At 34.5% G+C, this 21,343-nt stretch overlaps 1 protein-coding gene across 1 annotated transcript in view; it reads right to left on the reverse strand.

Moving 5' to 3' along the window:
• LOC126749715 (cGMP-specific 3',5'-cyclic phosphodiesterase-like) overlaps positions 1-10,674 on the reverse strand; it is a gene marked incomplete at its 5' end in the record, with an annotated part of 44,462 nt that extends 33,788 nt beyond the window's left edge. Inside the window, 3 exon segments of the mRNA XM_050459400.1 lie at positions 389-532; positions 8,180-8,428; positions 10,053-10,674. Coding sequence (XP_050315357.1) covers positions 389-532; positions 8,180-8,428; positions 10,053-10,674 — 1,015 coding nt within the window.
• Positions 10,675-21,343: the final 10,669 nt, after the last annotated feature.

Raw genomic sequence — 21,343 nt, forward strand, 5'->3', positions numbered from 1 at the left:
AAAATATTTTACTTTTAGAAAAAAAGAACGAAATATTTGGATAAACTCAAATTTCCTTGACTATAGAGTGTCCCTCAAAATGTTTTACCCTATATAAACGTTAATTATTAAAACATTTTCCTATTTACTTTAATAGCTCTCTCTCTCTCATATAATAATAACCCCGCCATATAAAATTTAATTGGCAATTCCGTAGGACCCGAGAGCCTCCCTAAATGACCGTTATGGCTCGGGACCGTTAATTTTCATGTAACTAAGGCCTCGGGAAAATTTACCGGTTACGACACCCTTAAAACTTCACATTAAAGCACCTGAATTGAGGCGCTTTAAAACAAACAAAAAAAAAATAAAACGTTACGTTCAAAAGTAAGCGGAATTAAGTGCTTACCGCTTCGCAGCAATCCAGATCCAAAAGGTAAACCGCGCATCGTTCGCATTTCAGTAAATCCTGGGCTTCCCTCATTATTTTCGTAACCAGACATTCCAGATTGTTTTGCTCCTCGAATATACTGCGGGCTAGATTGAGCAGGATCTGGAATAGATTTAATTAATTTTTTTGATGAGTTTTGATCTCTTGAAAAGGCAAAAGTTAATTCATTATTTTGGTAGCAAGAAGGATTTATGCAGGGTTAAGGGCAAGGGGCGGGAAATAAGTGATTTTTTGCCTGAATAGAAGAAAGAGTCATTTTCTTAGGAAAACTAGCTGGTTTTTAAAAATAAGCAATTTGGTTGGGTGAATATAGGTTTTTTCAACTGCCTATAAGTAAAAAATATTTTTTCCAAAAAAGGATAATTCAGTGAAAAAATTATTTAATTCTCTTGAAAACATCGCCTAAAAGAAATAGGTTCAACTACCTGGAAAACAATAATTTATTTATCAGGAAATCAAATTTTGCAACTGCTTAGGATGAAAATATTAATTCCTGGACAAATGAAAAATTTAACCCTTTCAGTCACTGCGTCGTCATTTGACGACATACAAATCTAATTACGTTTATTCAGAAAGTATGCGATTTTTGCCGATTAGTCAATTTAGACGATGTAGAATATATATTCTATTCTATTATATTCTAAGCAATTGGCGACAAGGTATTTAACGCATTTAAACACTCAATACCATCTGTGTTATTTCATCCGAATTTTGATCGCGCTTGGCTTATTAGTTGTTTTAAATGTTTGCACGTGGGCACGCCGGGCAGTCATAACATTGACGATTATTTAAATACCAAATCGAGTTGAAGTTTGATTTACATACGTTTTTGTTTTCAAGGGTTGTTTGTTTGCTTAGCGGTAAGTATTACTAAGTAAATGTTTATAAGTAATGTAAAATGTATAAGTGTAAATGTAATTACTAAGTAAAAGTATTACTAAGTAAATGGAGTGAGGGTATTTTTTTAATATTATGCGTCGTCATTTGGCGACGGTGTGACTAACCGGTATAAAATTTTTCAGAATTTGGAAAAAAAGGTTGTAAGAAATCAGTCATAATGAGCAAAAATAAACCGTTATCTTATGAGGAATTGGTCGCTCTAGCAGAGGAGATGTCAGACATAGAATATCTAAGCGATGAGAATGAAGATATAAATGGTAAAATTTGTAAACTAGTAATGATTTATTTGTTATAAAATAAATGGTTTTCTAAAAATTCTGAACAAAAATGATATGAACTAGCTGCTTGATAGACACGAAGATGAAATTGTTGATGGTTTGGAAGAGCATCAAGAAAATACAGAGGACGTAAGTGAGCAGGTAATAGTCGGCGAATCTTCTGTACGTGACGTAATAAATGTCCAGAACAAGGAATCTACTATTAGTGTGACAGAGTTTTTTCTCGAAAATGATCTTACGATGAAAAAAAAACATACGTTGGAGAAGATATGTCACCTATCTTACTCCCCCAATACCGTGGTATAAAAAAAATGTTGAACAACATGTTACCTTGGAAAGTCCTTCATATTTTTAAAAAAAATATTTCACTAATGAATTATTTGAGGGCATGACTAAATACACCAATCTTTATGCTAATTTAAAAATACCACACAAGAAGAGCATAAAAATTTTGTGGGAATTCACATAATTATGGGAAATTTGCACTATCCCCGGGTTCGTTTCTATTGGGATTCAAACTTAAGAATACCTCGTATAGCAAATTCTATGGCTCCCAACAGATTTTTTTTTTAAAATTCGAATGCATGTTCATTTTGTGAATGTCGAGGAAAAGGATCCACAAAACAATGATCGTTTCTGTAAGGCCTCTTGTTGATGCAATAAGACAAAGATGTATATCTCTGCCTTTAGAAAGTGAGCTATGCATTGATGAACAAATGGTCCCCTTCAAGGGCTCCTTGAACGTAAAGCAGTATGTAAAAAATAAACCGTCACCATGGGGTATAAAAATTTTCGCTCTGTGTGGAAAAAGTGGGACACTCTACGATTTTATTATACAGGGGCTTCGGTATGAAAAAAATATTTTTTTTCATAAATCTCGGACACGTCGATTTTATTTTTGAGGGGGACAACTTTTCCTTACCAAGGCACCCTCATACCAGCAACCCCCTTCGAGGGGGTGGAATCACCCCTAAAATCCTAAATGGAAAGAGGGGTCGTATGATCCCTTATTTTAAAGGTCTTTTAATTCTGAATATAACTGCCAAATTTGAAGTGGCTAAAATTATTTCTCTGGATAAAACAGCTTGTCAAAATTGCGGAAACAGCAAAAATGAAAAAGGTATTATGGACTCTTTTTTGGATAATATTTTTAAAAGAACAAGGAAATCCTATTTTCGAAGGGGTCACTTATTAATTAAGAGGCCATCTAATACCTGGAATTCTTTACGAGGGGTTGAAAGCACCCCTTAAATCTTAAACAGAAAGAGGGATCGTGTTATACCTTATGTTGAAAGCGTTTTCACTTTAAATTTAAATGGTGACTTCTGAGTGACTGATGGATTTCTTCTGGATATGAAAGCCAAATAAAATTCTGGAAAAAATGCTTTAAATAAACCTTTATGCCTGAAACCCTTTCTTACAATTTTTTTTATTGGATCATTAAAACATGATTAAAAATTTATTAGTATTGTTAATATTATTGTTATTACACCTTATCAGCATATCATAAATAAAAACAAAAATCTGAAGCATTTATTTAGCTTGCTAAATATCATTGGTACTTTTTTCATAAAGCAGCATTTATTTAAATTATTACCCAGTCTTTTACGTGTTGAAACACTGTTAGCAATGGTTTATTCTACTGCAGAGAGGGTTGAGATGATAGAGTTTTTCTTTCGGCATAACAATTGTGCCAATAGAACGGTACAAGAATTTAATGACCTTCATCCAGAAAAACGAGTCAACAGAAAATACGTTCTAGAAATAGTTGCTAAATTTAGGGAATCTGGCAGTGTCTTAAATAAAAAGCGTGAGGTTCAAAATGCTGTTGTTGTCAATGAAGCAATGCAAATAACTGTCCTAGGTCAACTTCATGTCGAGCCAGGAATAAGTGTCAGAAAATTGGCGACGAGTACAGGAGTAAGCAAAAGTAGTGTTCATAGGATACTTAAGAATAATAAATTCCATGCTTACAAAATTCATCTGGTGCAAGAACTGAATGAGGACGATTTTGACAGACGAGTGCAATGAGTGATATGATAACTGTTAATTCGCGTCTTATTTACAACATTTGCTTTTCAGATGAATGTACTTTTTTTCTTAATGGCAACGTAAATCTTCATAACTGTCGCTACTGGTCAAATGCAAATCCGGGCCAGTTTCGTGAAGTTCATACCCAGTTCCCTGAGAAGTTAAATGTTTGGGCGGGAATCTTGGGCAGCTCCATTGTTGGTCCATTTTTTCTGCCCGGAAATTTGAATGGAGAAATGTACCGAGATCTCTTGGAAAATGCCGTATATCCAAGAATAGTAGAAATAATGGAAGGCGGAAATCATTCTGATGTTGATCAAGTCGTTTTTCAACAAGACGGAGCGCCTCCACATTATGTGAGGTGTGAGGCAATATCTTGATAAGATATTTCCTGATCGTTGGATTGGAAGGAGAGGACCTTTTATGGAATGGCCAGCTAGGTCACCCGATTTAACCCCATTAGATTTTTTTTATGGGGGCATTTAGGACACCCTAGAAGACTTACGCCAGAGAATTATAAACGAGTGTCAGATGATAACACCTGAAGTTCTAAAAAACGTCAGGCATCGTTTTGAGTAAAACCTGTATTCCTGCATGGAAGTAGGCGGGGCATAATTTGCACATTTAATAAATTGACGTAATTTAAATAAACTTGTTTTATTTAAAAGACACAAAAGGAAAAGAGTAGGTATTTCTTATCTCTCCACTTTTACTGGCAGTAAAGATTGTATTTATTGCTATTTTTATATCCACAAGATATCCATCAGTCACTTAGAAGTCACCATTTAAATTCAGAGTAAAAAGGCCTTCAAAATAAAGAATGACACGACCCCTTTTTCGATTTAAGATTTAAGGGGTGCTTTCAACCCCTCGTAAAGGGTTCCAGGTATTAGGGTGGCCTCTTAATTAATAAGTGACCCTTTTGAAATTAGGACTTCCTTATTCTTTTAAAAATATTATCCAAAACAGAGTTCAAAATACCTTTTTCATTTTCGCTGTTTCTACAATATTGACAAGCTGTCATATCCGGATAAAAAATTTTAGCCACTTCAAATTTGGCAGTTATATTCAAAATTAAAAGACCTTTAAAATAAGGTATCACACGACCCCTCTTTCTATTTAAGATTTTAGGGGTTATCCCACCCCCTCGAAGAGGGTTACTGGTATGAAGGTGCCTTGGTAAGGAACAGTTGTCCCCCTCGAGAATAAAATCGACTTGTTCGAGATTTTTGTAAAAAAAAATTTTTTTCATAACAAAAATACCTCTGTTTCGTTTTCGCTGGGACACCCTGTATATGAAGGATCAACAACCAAATTAGAAGACATAGAAAAAAAAGTTTTCGGCCTTGCAGGTGCTGTTGTAGCAAAATTATCAACAAGAATAGACGTACAAAATATTCAGTTGTATTTTGACAATTATTTCTCCAATTATAATTTATTGCAATTTCTTAGGCATAAAAATAAATATGCCACATGCACAGCTAGAAAAGATAAATTCAATAAGCCACCATTCACCTCAGACAAGGAAAAGCAACGCGTATCTATGGAAGACATTATTAGTGAAGATAATGAAGTTATTATGACCAAATGGTATGACAACAAGCCTCTGTTTATGGCCTCATGGCCTATGGAGATAACTGCCGTCGCTGGAATAAAGTCAGTAAAGAGTACGTCATGGTGCCGAGACCAGAAGTAGTAAAAACTTATAACCGTTACATGGGCGGCGTTGATAAGTAGTTAGATTGCATGATTTCGATTTACAGAACATTCATTAGATCACGGAAGTGGACTTTGCGAATGTTTACACATGCCAACGACATGGCTTGTACTACCGCATGGTTTGAGTATAGACAAAAAGCACAAGAAATGGGCATTCCATCGAAAGAAATCTTGGATTTGATACATTTCAGGAGCCACGTCGCAGAAGCTTTGATCGCGTGTAATGCTGTATCAAGAAAAAGAGGAAGACCTTCAAATGAATCACTTTTAAGTCCACTACCAAAAAACTAGATGTGCGCTTCGACAATACAGGACATTTTTCTCTTCACGAGGATAAACAATCAGCTTCAAGATGCAAACTTCCGGGCTGTAAAGGTACTTCTCGGATTTTTTGTGAAAAATGTAAAGTGCATTTTATGCTTGACAAAAAATAAAAACTGTTTTGTAGCTTTTAATAAGCAATAATAAAATAAAGTTTGATTTTATATGTAATTTTATACATACTTTTATTTCATCATGAAGCAACCCTTTGGCAGGCATTTTATCTTAAAAAAATGTTTTTTTAAAAAGAATTTTTTAAGGTAAAATGGCTTTCTGCTAAGCATATGACATCATTTTTAAAATATCAGAATTTTTAAAGTCCTTACAAATAATTGTGACTGAAAGAGTTAATCAACCTGAAAAGTGTTTATCATCCTGATTTTAAAAAGGGAATAAATAGTCTGCAACTATCAACAATTTGAAGTCAGTGGCAGAGGTTAAACATATTAAAAAAAAACATTAATTGCGTGTAATTAAAAATTACGTACTAAATCTGTCTAAAAGTTCTCAAAAGCCTGAAAGGAAAAATAAAAAAAAAATAAATCTTCTTGTAAGGAAAATAATATTTTATTCAGGTCCTAAAAAATAAAACTGTTCAATGCAATTTTTGGCAATAAAAAATTACTTTATTTGCCTGGAAGTTCTGGACTGCCTGAAACACATAAAAAAACTTAAAAAGAACTGAAAATGTTTAACTGCTTGGAGGCAAAGAAACCACTTTCTTGGAAAATTAATTTAAGAATCCAAATAAATAACCGCTTTTGGAAAAAGAAACCTAAGCAGAAGAGTGACAGTGATTTTTCATCATTGATAATCTCACCTGTGGTGGTTAAAAAAGTGTTCGACTCAAAAACCAGTAAAAAAAAACACTGGCTCATACCGGGTGGCACAGAAAAAAAGGGTAAAAAACACTAAAGAACTTCCTTATTTTTCAAGATAAACACATGAAATTTGGTATATCGATAGAATAGAATCGTAGAATAGAAATTCATCACTTCTGGTTTAACAGAAAGTGACACTAACTTTCTTATTTTAAATGGGACACTTGGGATATGATTACGTATTTCGATCAAAATTATTATTCTGAAAACAATGATACTGTATTTTCTTTTTTTTGTTTTATGCTTATAGAAAAAAATTTTTTTTATTTAAATTTTAAAATAGGGTACCACGAATGTGTTCAAAGTCTTAATTTTTATTCAAGTAATCACGGAAAAATAGTTTTCATTGCATTTTATGTCTTAAATCTTTTACACGCCTGTTTAAAATGTCCAAACCATAAATTTTGGCGTTTACTTTTTTTTTTAATAGCACATTATAGGGACCCAGCCCCATCAAACCACTTATAAATTACGTTTTTTTTGCCCAATAATTTGATATGATTATCTTTTAAATCGGTTGACAAATAAGCCCATAAGGACAAAAAAACTAACTTACATAAATAAACGCATTTAATTAATAAAAATAGCATATAAATCTTTGATTTCTTAATTAGGATGCGTTTTCACGCGTTCTTCATTTATTTTTTAATTGGCATAATACATGACATATTAATTTATTTGTTCTTTAAATATATTTGCTAATATTTGAAATGTTTACCAATGAAGAAAAAGTCGATATGTTCCCGTATAAAATAAGAAAGTTAGTGTAATTTTCTGTTAAACCGGAAGTGATGGAAAACAATAGAATGTGACAAAAGATGCTCTTATAACTATTCTATCGATATACCAAATTTCATTTATTTATCTTGAAAAGTAAAAAAGTTAATATAAACAGTATAATTTTATCACTGTCATGATTTAAAACGACTTATTACCCCATAAAACCAGGTTTTCCCTTTATTATCTCCGCAGCGATTTTATCCCCATTAAACCTTCATGTTCCTCTTAAATCTAATAAAAATCAAGAAACTTTCTCCCTACAAACCTCGAAACATTTCCAGGTATAAACAAACTTCTTAAAGAAACTACAAGAATATTAAATTCCGTACCCCCTTATCGGACCCTAAGCCAACAAACAGGATATTAATTTCACAAATCTCTTTTACTTTTCCGCCTTGAAAGTTAATAAAGTTTCCTCCTTTTCAATATTTTAGAATTTGTTGGGTATCCACGCATCTGCGATAAAACGTTCTTTAGCACCGTAGATTTATTACGACGTTCCGAGTTCATAAAAAGGGACCGTCTACATGATGGCCCTCACAAAAAGTCCAAAGTTGACCCGATAAAATGGAAATTTATCCACTTTCCAATGCAAAACCGTCTGAGGGGGAAGGAGGTTAACCGATATTGAGAAGGCGGCTTATCATTATTTGCATTTTATTGCATAAAACAGACACAACTTTAGAGTTTCATTTCGTATCAAAGGTGATCCTGTTTAAAAGTAAAAGCTGCTTATGAATCAATACAGTCCAAGCAGGACCTTCAAGAATTTCTACGAAAGTAATCTCATCTTCAAATTGACTATTTAAAATAACGAAAACAAGAGGTTCTCGACTGACCTGATTCCTCTTGTATTCCAGGACGGAAACCTCGAAGAGCTGCGCGTTCTGGATACCGATCCCGCAAAACGTCAAATAACGCTGGAAAAGTTCCACGTCCTGTTTGGAAAACTCCGGCGAGTCGTCGGTTTTGTTGATTATTTGGGCGACCCCGATCACGTCGCCCTCGTAGTTGCATATGGGCATGCACAGGATCAGATCCGTCTTGTAGCCGGTCCTCAGGTCGATTTCATTGTTAAAACGCGGATCCTGAAACGGAAAATTGAACTTAATCTCCCACGTGTTGGGCAACAAAAAATTGCAAAAAAAAATTTGAAAGCCCGAAAAGTTTTTCCTCTTATCCTCTTAAATGTTCATCTCAATCTTGATATAAAAAAATCTTTATTACTTCTCTGTAGTGTTTAAATTATATGAAAAATGGTAACAAAGAAGACGCGTTATGCCCTCAATATAAAGACACCAAGGGAAACACAATTTTCGTACCGGCACGTGTAGACAGATAGAGGGTAAGAATTGGGCGACATATCGCTCTCGCTTTTGCCTCTTGTCGTCCTTTTTCCTGATTAAAACTTAATTTGGGCGATGTGACGTCAGTCAGCCTTAAGCGAGATGTAAATTGGGGTTTTTTGAAGAAGTTTAGTGAAGACGTTCTATGGGACTTTCGACGGTTTTATAGAGTGGTAGATTTGAAATAGTGAAAACACTTTTTTTATAATAACTCTTCGCTTATTCTTATACTGCGTACAGGATATAGATCTTAGGAGTGCCAAAATGTTGACTTTTTCAGACAAATCCCTGTCTCAATTTTTGAACATCTTCGGTATCATTCTAAAATTGTGTTTTTCTACTGTGGTTTATCCAATTATGTATGAAAACACTTATTTCAAAATAAATCCTTGCTTATTTTTTAACTGCGTCCAGGATATAGGTCCTAAATGAGTCAAAATCTTGATCTTATGACTGATTTTTCGTGTCCTGTCTTTGATATCCTCGTCTCAGTTTTTTAAACAATAATTTATTGCACACGTAATATAAGATAATAGGAAAGGCAGGCGTATTCTAATTGTATTAATGTTAATATCATCCAAAGCCGTAGCTTGGATTTAATTTACCTACGATCCTTAAAACCTCGTCTTCTAACACTTTTGAAAATCCAAAACTGTTCTGTAATGAGGGATTTCTTAAAATTGCACAAAAGTTTTGAATATTTTTATTCGGTCTAATTTTTGGCATTGATTAATTGACTCTACATTCTTAATACTGTCTAGAATTCTAATCTGTACAAATGATTTTTACGAGTCAAACTAATTAATTTAAAACTCCTTGTCCACATCACTCTGTACTAAAACTACTAAAAATTGTTTGGATCCCTTTCTAATTTTGTCGTGCATTCTTATCTGCTTCTACGTCCCTGTTGATCCATACAAGCAGAAACACCTTGGACTTGCTAGTTTAATGGCTCTGCTACGAAGCAATCTGCCAGCACGATTTGGAGATTCGGGAAAACCGTCGGGTATGTACCCTGTTCCCCGAATCGATAATTTTCACAATTGTTAATACTGAAATGTACGGCATCATCCGGCCTGGCTACTGGCGTGAATAGGTTCAGCTACCACTGGCAAAGGGCAGGAAAGGGTATAGGAAAGCGTTTCAAAGGGTCGGAAAGGAAAGAACGGCCACGTGTTGACTGGGTGAAGGATAGACGCGAAAATGATCTTCATACTTTCACTAAATTTAATTCTTAAATTCTTAAAGGAAAAGGTTTAGGAAAAGAATCCGAAGGATAGGAAAGGAAAGAAACGACCACGTGTTGATTGGGTGAAGGATGACGCGGAAGAGCCGAAACACCTATAAGTACTGATCATAGACTTACCTTGTAAGCATCTTTAATATTGATCATAACCTTATTCTGCGCCACCGTACCGGCAATCCCGACCCCGAACGGTATTCGGATCTCTTCGGACCGTGCTAACCGAACCGCTTCGTCGAAGCTCGTGTCGTTTCGTACGTCGAAAAATTTCGACACCAAATAACGACCCTCGCACGATCCTTTAGCCAAAAACAAACTGCCGCGATCCGCGTTGGTCAACAGCGAAACGTTCCTCAGGATCTTGTGGCAGAGTACGTCGATGTTCAACTCGTTCGCGATATCCCGGATCAGTTCCATGAAAAGATCCGATTCCTCCTCCACGGTGTGACGGAAACCGGCGGCGGCACGTGGACGGACATTTTGTAAATTGCAATCGGAGACGGCGGCGGCGGCGGAGGAGGAGGAGGAGGAGGAACCGCCCCCGACCGGCGGGTACCAAATTTCAATTTGGTTATTTGGGGTCGAGTCGTACGACGTTGCTCGCGTCTGGTGCGTCTCGTTGGTGCTTGAGATGGTCGTCACTTTGGAAGTGGTTACGGCTTCCAGGGCCCTCTGCCGTAAACCGTCCGAGGCGTTTTCTCGTAGCCATTTGCCGAAGATCTCTGGGTTTGATTCGAGCCACGTCCTGAAATTAAGAAATTCGTTCAGATTTATAGCAGTTTCGAAAACACAAAAAAAACGTTTAAAAATAAGCGAATAATTATTCTGAAATGGGTGTTTTCGTACGTGATTGGATAAACTACGATAGAAAAACACAATTTTAGAATGATACCGAGGGTATTAAAGAACTGAGACAGGAATATGTCCGAAAAAGTCAATATTTTGGCTCTCCTAAGACCTATATCCTAGACGCAGTTTAAAAATAGGAAAATATTTATTATGAAATTAGTGTTTTCGTACGTGATTGGATAAACTACGATAGAAAAACACAATTTTAGAGTGATACCGAAGGTATTAAAGAACTGAGACAAGGATATGTCCGAAAAAGTCGAGATTTTGGCTCTCCTAAGACCTATATCCTGGACGCAGTAAAAAAATAGGCAAAGAATTATTATGAAATTAGTGTTTTCGTACGTGATTGGACAAACTACAATAGAAAAACACAATTTTAGAATGATACCGAGGGTATTAAAGAACTGAGACAAGGATATGTCCGAAAAAGTCGAGATTTTGGCTCTCCTAAGACCTATATCCTGGACGCAGGTAAAAAATAGGCAAAGAATTATTATGAAATTAGTGTTTTCGTACGTGATTGGATAAACTGCAATAGAAAAATACAATTTTAGAATAAAACCGAAGGTATTAAAGAACTGAGACAAGGATATGTCCGAAAAAGTCGAGATTTTGGCACTCCTAAGACCTATATCCTGGACGCAGTTTAAAAATAGGCAAAGAATTATTATGAAATTAGTGTTTTCATACGTAATTGAATAAACTGCAATAGAAAAACACAATTTTAGAATGATACCGAAGGTATTAAAGAACTGAGACAAGGATATGTCCGAAAAAGTCGAGATTTTGGCTCTCCTAAGACCTATATCCTGGACGCAGTTAAAAAATAGGCAAAGAATTATTATGAAATTAGTGTTTTCGTACGTGATTGGATAAACTACGTTAGAAAAACACAATTTAAAAATGATACCGAGGGTATTAAAGAACTGAGACAAGGATATGTCCGAAAAAGTCGAGATTTTGGCACTCCGAAGACCTATATCCTGAACGCAGTTTAAAAATAGGCAAATAATTATTATGAAATTAGTGTTTTCGTACGTGATTGGACAAACTGCAATAGAAAAACACAATTTTAGAATGATACCGAGGGTATTAAAGAACTGAGACAATGATATGTCCGAAAAAGTCGAGATTTTGGCACTTCTAAGACCTATATCCTGGACGCAGTTTAAAAATAGACAAATAATTATTATGAAATTAGTGTTTTCGTACGTGATTGGACAAACTGCAATAGAAAAACACAATTTTAAAATGATACCGAGGGTATTAAAGAACTGAGACAAGGATATGTCCGAAAAAGTCGAGATTTTGGCACTCCGAAGACCTATATCCTGAACGCAGTTTAAAAATAGGCAAATAATTATTATGAAATTAGTGTTTTCGTACGTGATTGGACAAACTGCAATAGAAAAACACAATTTTAAAATGATACCGAGGGTATTAAAGAACTGAGACAAGGATATGTCCGAAAAAGTCGAGATTTTGGCACTCCGAAGACCTATATCCTGAACGCAGTTTAAAAATAGGCAAATAATTATTATGAAATTAGTGTTTTCGTACGTGATTGGATAAACTACGATAGAAAAACACAATTTTAGAATGATACCGATGGTATTAAAGAACTGAGACAAGGATATGTCCGAAAAAGTCGAGATTTTGGCACTCCGAAGACCTATATCCTGAACGCAGTTTAAAAATAGGCAAATAATTATTATGAAATTAGTGTTTTCGTACGTAATTGGATAAACTACGATAGAAAAACACAATCTTAGAATGATACCGATGGTATTAAAGAACTGAGACAAGGATATGTCCGAAAAAGTCGAGATTTTGGCACTCCGAAGACCTATATCCTGGACGCAGTTTAAAAATAGGCAAAGAATTATTATGAAATTAGTGTTTTCGTACGTGATTGGATAAACTACGATAGAAAAACACAATCTTAGAATGATACCGATGGTATTAAAGAACTGAGACAAGGATATGTCCGAAAAAGTCGAGATTTTGGCACTCCGAAGACCTATATCCTGGACGCAGTTTAAAAATAGGCAAATAATTATTATGAAATTAGTGTTTTCGTACGTAATTGGATAAACTACGATAGAAAAACACAATCTTAGAATGATACCGATGGTATTAAAGAACTGAGACAAGGATATGTCCGAAAAAGTCGAGATTTTGGCACTCCGAAGACCTATATCCTGGACGCAGTTTAAAAATAGGCAAAGAATTATTATGAAATTAGTGTTTTCGTACGTGATTGGACAAACTGCAATAGAAAAACACAATTTTAAAATGATACCGATGGTATTAAAGAACTGAGACAAGGATATGTCCGAAAAAGTCGAGATTTTGGCACTCCGAAGACCTATATCCTGAACGCAGTTTAAAAATAGGCAAATAATTATTATGAAATTAGTGTTTTCGTACGTGATTGGATAAACTACGATAGAAAAACACAATTTTAGAATGATACCGAGGGTATTAAAGAACTGAGACAAGGATATGTCCGAAAAAGTCGAGATTTTGGCACTCCGAAGACCTATATCCTGAACGCAGTTTAAAAATAGGCAAATAATTATTATGAAATTAGTGTTTTCGTACGTAATTGGATAAACTACGATAGAAAAACACAATCTTAGAATGATACCGATGGTATTAAAGAACTGAGACAAGGATATGTCCGAAAAAGTCGAGATTTTGGCACTCCGAAGACCTATATCCTGGACGCAGTTTAAAAATAGGCAAATAATTATTATGAAATTAGTGTTTTCGTACGTAATTGGATAAACTACGATAGAAAAACACAATCTTAGAATGATACCGATGGTATTAAAGAACTGAGACAAGGATATGTCCGAAAAAGTCGAGATTTTGGCACTCCGAAGACCTATATCCTGGACGCAGTTTAAAAATAGGCAAAGAATTATTATGAAATTAGTGTTTTCGTACGTGATTGGATAAACTACGATAGAAAAACACAATTTTAGAATGATACCGATGGTATTAAAGAACTGAGACAAGGATATGTCCGAAAAAGTCGAGATTTTGGCACTCCTAAGACCTATATCCTGGACGCAGTTTAAAAATAGGCAAAGAATTATTATGAAATTAGTGTTTTCGTACGTGATTGGACAAACTGCAATAGAAAAACATAATTTTAAAATGATACCGATGGTATTAAAGAACTGAGACAAGGATATGTCCGAAAAAGTCGAGATTTTGGCACTCCGAAGACCTATATCCTGGACGCAGTTTAAAAATAGGCAAATAATTATTATGAAATTAGTGTTTTCGTACGTAATTGGATAAACTACGATAGAAAAACACAATCTTAGAATGATACCGATGGTATTAAAGAACTGAGACAAGGATATGTCCGAAAAAGTCGAGATTTTGGCACTCCGAAGACCTATATCCTGGACGCAGTTTAAAAATAGACAAATAATTATTATGAAATTAGTGTTTTCGTACGTGATTGGATAAACTACGTTAGAAAAACACAATTTAAAAATGATACCGAGGGTATTAAAGAACTGAGACAAGGATATGTCCGAAAAAGTCGAGATTTTGGCACTCCTAAGACCTATATCCTGGACGCAGGTAAAAAATAGGCAAAGAATTATTATGAAATTAGTGTTTTCGTACGTGATTGGATAAACTGCAATAGAAAAATACAATTTTAGAATAAAACCGAAGGTATTAAAGAACTGAGACAAGGATATGTCCGAAAAAGTCGAGATTTTGGCACTCCTAAGACCTATATCCTGGACGCAGTTTAAAAATAGGCAAAGAATTATTATGAAATTAGTGTTTTCGTACGTGATTGGATAAACTGCAATAGAAAAACACAATTTTAGAATGATACCGAAGGTATTAAAGAACTGAGACAAGGATATGTCCGAAAAAGTCGAGATTTTGGCTCTCCTAAGACCTATATCCTGGACGCAGTTAAAAAATAGGCAAAGAATTATTATGAAATTAGTGTTTTCGTACGTGATTGGATAAACTACGTTAGAAAAACACAATTTAACACATCTCGTGAGAGTATTAAAGAACTGAGACAAGGATATGTCCGAAAAAGTCGAGATTTTGGCACTCCGAAGACCTATATCCTGAACGCAGTTTAAAAATAGGCAAATAATTATTATGAAATTAGTGTTTTCGTACGTGATTGGATAAACTACGATAGAAAAACACAATCTTAGAATGATACCGATGGTATTAAAGAACTGAGACAAGGATATGTCCGAAAAAGTCGAGATTTTGGCACTCCGAAGACCTATATCCTGGACGCAGTTTAAAAATAGACAAATAATTATTATGAAATTAGTGTTTTCGTACGTGATTGGATAAACTACGTTAGAAAAACACAATTTAAAAATGATACCGAGGGTATTAAAGAACTGAGACAAGGATATGTCCGAAAAAGTCGAGATTTTGGCACTCCTAAGACCTATATCCTGGACGCAGGTAAAAAATAGGCAAAGAATTATTATGAAATTAGTGTTTTCGTACGTGATTGGATAAACTGCAATAGAAAAATACAATTTTAGAATAAAACCGAAGGTATTAAAGAACTGAGACAAGGATATGTCCGAAAAAGTCGAGATTTTGGCACTCCTAAGACCTATATCCTGGACGCAGTTTAAAAATAGGCAAATAATTATTATGAAATTAGTGTTTTCGTACGTGATTGGATAAACTGCAATAGAAAAACACAATTTTAGAATGATACCGAAGGTATTAAAGAACTGAGACAAGGATATGTCCGAAAAAGTCGAGATTTTGGCTCTCCTAAGACCTATATCCTGGACGCAGTTAAAAAATAGGCAAATAATTATTATGAAATTAGTGTTTTCGTACGTAATTGGATAAACTACGATAGAAAAACACAATCTTAGAATGATACCGATGGTATTAAAGAACTGAGACAAGGATATGTCCGAAAAAGTCGAGATTTTGGCACTCCGAAGACCTATATCCTGGACGCAGTTTAAAAATAGACAAATAATTATTATGAAATTAGTGTTTTCGTACGTGATTGGATAAACTACGTTAGAAAAACACAATTTAAAAATGATACCGAGGGTATTAAAGAACTGAGACAAGGATATGTCCGAAAAAGTCGAGATTTTGGCACTCCTAAGACCTATATCCTGGACGCAGGTAAAAAATAGGCAAAGAATTATTATGAAATTAGTGTTTTCGTACGTGATTGGATAAACTGCAATAGAAAAATACAATTTTAGAATAAAACCGAAGGTATTAAAGAACTGAGACAAGGATATGTCCGAAAAAGTCGAGATTTTGGCACTCCTAAGACCTATATCCTGGACGCAGTTTAAAAATAGGCAAAGAATTATTATGAAATTAGTGTTTTCGTACGTGATTGGATAAACTGCAATAGAAAAACACAATTTTAGAATGATACCGAAGGTATTAAAGAACTGAGACAAGGATATGTCCGAAAAAGTCGAGATTTTGGCTCTCCTAAGACCTATATCCTGGACGCAGTTAAAAAATAGGCAAAGAATTATTATGAAATTAGTGTTTTCGTACGTGATTGGATAAACTACGTTAGAAAAACACAATTTAAAAATGATACCGAGGGTATTAAAGAACTGAGACAAGGATATGTCCGAAAAAGTCGAGATTTTGGCACTTCTAAGACCTATATCCTGGACGCAGTTTAAAAATAGACAAATAATTATTATGAAATTAGTGTTTTCGTACGTGATTGGACAAACTGCAATAGAAAAACACAATTTTAAAATGATACCGAGGGTATTAAAGAACTGAGACAAGGATATGTCCGAAAAAGTCGAGATTTTGGCACTCCGAAGACCTATATCCTGGACGCAGTTTAAAAATAGACAAATAATTATTATGAAATTAGTGTTTTCGTACGTGATTGGATAAACTACGTTAGAAAAACACAATTTAAAAATGATACCGAGGGTATTAAAGAACTGAGACAAGGATATGTCCGAAAAAGTCGAGATTTTGGCACTCCTAAGACCTATATCCTGGACGCAGGTAAAAAATAGGCAAAGAATTATTATGAAATTAGTGTTTTCGTACGTAATTGGATAAACTACGATAGAAAAACACAATCTTAGAATGATACCGATGGTATTAAAGAACTGAGACAAGGATATGTCCGAAAAAGTCGAGATTTTGGCACTCCGAAGACCTATATCCTGGACGCAGTTTAAAAATAGACAAATAATTATTATGAAATTAGTGTTTTCGTACGTGATTGGATAAACTACGTTAGAAAAACACAATTTAAAAATGATACCGAGGGTATTAAAGAACTGAGACAAGGATATGTCCGAAAAAGTCGAGATTTTGGCACTCCTAAGACCTATATCCTGGACGCAGGTAAAAAATAGGCAAAGAATTATTATGAAATTAGTGTTTTCGTACGTGATTGGATAAACTGCAATAGAAAAATACAATTTTAGAATAAAACCGAAGGTATTAAAGAACTGAGACAAGGATATGTCCGAAAAAGTCGAGATTTTGGCACTCCTAAGACCTATATCCTGGACGCAGTTTAAAAATAGGCAAAGAATTATTATGAAATTAGTGTTTTCGTACGTGATTGGATAAACTGCAATAGAAAAACACAATTTTAGAATGATACCGAAGGTATTAAAGAACTGAGACAAGGATATGTCCGAAAAAGTCGAGATTTTGGCTCTCCTAAGACCTATATCCTGGACGCAGTTAAAAAATAGGCAAAGAATTATTATGAAATTAGTGTTTTCGTACGTGATTGGATAAACTACGTTAGAAAAACACAATTTAAAAATGATACCGAGGGTATTAAAGAACTGAGACAAGGATATGTCCGAAAAAGTCGAGATTTTGGCACTCCGAAGACCTATATCCTGAACGCAGTTTAAAAATAGGCAAATAATTATTATGAAATTAGTGTTTTCGTACGTGATTGGATAAACTACGATAGAAAAACACAATCTTAGAATGATACCGATGGTATTAAAGAACTGAGACAAGGATATGTCCGAAAAAGTCGAGATTTTGGCACTCCGAAGACCTATATCCTGGACGCAGTTTAAAAATAGACAAATAATTATTATGAAATTAGTGTTTTCGTATGTGATTGGATAAACTACGTTAGAAAAACACAATTTAAAAATGATACCGAGGGTATTAAAGAACTGAGACAAGGATATGTCCGAAAAAGTCGAGATTTTGGCACTCCTAAGACCTATATCCTGGACGCAGGTAAAAAATAGGCAAAGAATTATTATGAAATTAGTGTTTTCGTACGTGATTGGATAAACTGCAATAGAAAAATACAATTTTAGAATAAAACCGAAGGTATTAAAGAACTGAGACAAGGATATGTCCGAAAAAGTCGAGATTTTGGCACTCCTAAGACCTATATCCTGGACGCAGTTTAAAAATAGGCAAATAATTATTATGAAATTAGTGTTTTCGTACGTGATTGGATAAACTGCAATAGAAAAACACAATTTTAGAATGATACCGAAGGTATTAAAGAACTGAGACAAGGATATGTCCGAAAAAGTCGAGATTTTGGCTCTCCTAAGACCTATATCCTGGACGCAGTTAAAAAATAGGCAAATAATTATTATGAAATTAGTGTTTTCGTACGTAATTGGATAAACTACGATAGAAAAACACAATCTTAGAATGATACCGATGGTATTAAAGAACTGAGACAAGGATATGTCCGAAAAAGTCGAGATTTTGGCACTCCGAAGACCTATATCCTGGACGCAGTTTAAAAATAGACAAATAATTATTATGAAATTAGTGTTTTCGTACGTGATTGGATAAACTACGTTAGAAAAACACAATTTAAAAATGATACCGAGGGTATTAAAGAACTGAGACAAGGATATGTCCGAAAAAGTCGAGATTTTGGCACTCCTAAGACCTATATCCTGGACGCAGGTAAAAAATAGGCAAAGAATTATTATGAAATTAGTGTTTTCGTACGTGATTGGATAAACTGCAATAGAAAAATACAATTTTAGAATAAAACCGAAGGTATTAAAGAACTGAGACAAGGATATGTCCGAAAAAGTCGAGATTTTGGCACTCCTAAGACCTATATCCTGGACGCAGTTTAAAAATAGGCAAAGAATTATTATGAAATTAGTGTTTTCGTACGTGATTGGATAAACTGCAATAGAAAAACACAATTTTAGAATGATACCGAAGGTATTAAAGAACTGAGACAAGGATATGTCCGAAAAAGTCGAGATTTTGGCTCTCCTAAGACCTATATCCTGGACGCAGTTAAAAAATAGGCAAAGAATTATTATGAAATTAGTGTTTTCGTACGTGATTGGATAAACTACGTTAGAAAAACACAATTTAAAAATGATACCGAGGGTATTAAAGAACTGAGACAAGGATATGTCCGAAAAAGTCGAGATTTTGGCACTTCTAAGACCTATATCCTGGACGCAGTTTAAAAATAGGCAAATAATTATTATGAAATTAGTGTTTTCGTACGTGATTGGATAAACTACGATAGAAAAACACAATCTTAGAATGATACCGATGGTATTAAAGAACTGAGACAAGGATATGTCCGAAAAAGTCGAGATTTTGGCACTCCGAAGACCTATATCCTGGACGCAGTTTAAAAATAGACAAATAATTATTATGAAATTAGTGTTTTCGTACGTGATTGGACAAACTGCAATAGAAAAACACAATTTTAAAATGATACCGAGGGTATTAAAGAACTGAGACAAGGATATGTCCGAAAAAGTCGAGATTTTGGCACTCCGAAGACCTATATCCTGGACGCAGTTTAAAAATAGGCAAAGAATTATTATGAAATTAGTGTTTTCGTACGTGATTGGATAAACTGCAATAGAAAAACACAATTTTAGAATGATACCGAAGGTATTAAAGAACTGAGACAAGGATATGTCCGAAAAAGTCGAGATTTTGGCTCTCCTAAGACCTATATCCTGGACGCAGTTAAAAAATAGGCAAAGAATTATTATGAAATTAGTGTTTTCGTACGTGATTGGATAAACTACGTTAGAAAAACACAATTTAAAAATGATACCGAGGGTATTAAAGAACTGAGACAAGGATATGTCCGAAAAAGTCGAGATTTTGGCACTTCTAAGACCTATATCCTGGACGCAGTTTAAAAATAGGCAAATAATTATTATGAAATTAGTGTTTTCGTACGTGATTGGATAAACTACGATAGAAAAACACAATCTTAGAATGATACCGATGGTATTAAAGAACTGAGACAAGGATATGTCCGAAAAAGTCGAGATTTTGGCACTCCGAAGACCTATATCCTGGACGCAGTTTAAAAATAGACAAATAATTATTATGAAATTAGTGTTTTCGTACGTGATTGGACAAACTGCAATAGAAAAACACAATTTTAAAATGATACCGAGGGTATTAAAGAACTGAGACAAGGATATGTCCGAAAAAGTCGAGATTTTGGCACTCCGAAGACCTATATCCTGGACGCAGTTAAAAAATAGGCAAATAATTATTATGAAATTAGTGTTTTCGTACGTGATTGGATAAACTACGATAGAAAAACACAATCTTAGAATGATACCGATGGTATTAAAGAACTGAGACAAGGATATGTCCGAAAAAGTCGAGATTTTGGCACTCCGAAGACCTATATCCTGGACGCAGTTTAAAAATAGACAAATAATTATTATGAAATTAGTGTTTTCGTACGTGATTGGATAAACTACGTTAGAAAAACACAATTTAAAAATGATACCGAGGGTATTAAAGAACTGAGACAAGGATATGTCCGAAAAAGTCGAGATTTTGGCACTCCGAAGACCTATATCCTGGACGCAGTTAAAAAATAGGCAAATAATTATTATGAAATTAGTGTTTTCGTACGTGATTGGATAAACTACGATAGAAAAACACAATCTTAGAATGATACCGATGGTATTAAAGAACTGAGACAAGGATATGTCCGAAAAAGTCGAGATTTTGGCACTCCGAAGACCTATATCCTGGACGCAGTTTAAAAATAGACAAATAATTATTATGAAATTAGTGTTTTCGTACGTGATTGGATAAACTACGTTAGAAAAACACAATTTAAAAATGATACCGAGGGTATTAAAGAACTGAGACAAGGATATGTCCGAAAAAGTCGAGATTTTGGCACTCCTAAGACCTATATCCTGGACGCAGGTAAAAAATAGGCAAAGAATTATTATGAAATTAGTGTTTTCGTACGTGATTGGATAAACTGCAATAGAAAAATACAATTTTAGAATAAAACCGAAGGTATTAAAGAACTGAGACAAGGATATGTCCGAAAAAGTCGAGATTTTGGCACTCCTAAGACCTATATCCTGGACGCAGTTTAAAAATAGGCAAAGAATTATTATGAAATTAGTGTTTTCGTACGTGATTGGATAAACTGCAATAGAAAAACACAATTTTAGAATGATACCGAAGGTATTAAAGAACTGAGACAAGGATATGTCCGAAAAAGTCGAGATTTTGGCACTCCTAAGAACTCTCACGAGATGTGT

Source organism: Anthonomus grandis, unplaced genomic scaffold, assembly GCF_022605725.1.
Source record: "Anthonomus grandis grandis unplaced genomic scaffold, icAntGran1.3 ctg00000527.1, whole genome shotgun sequence".
NCBI classification, from domain to species: Eukaryota; Metazoa; Arthropoda; class Insecta; order Coleoptera; family Curculionidae; genus Anthonomus; species Anthonomus grandis.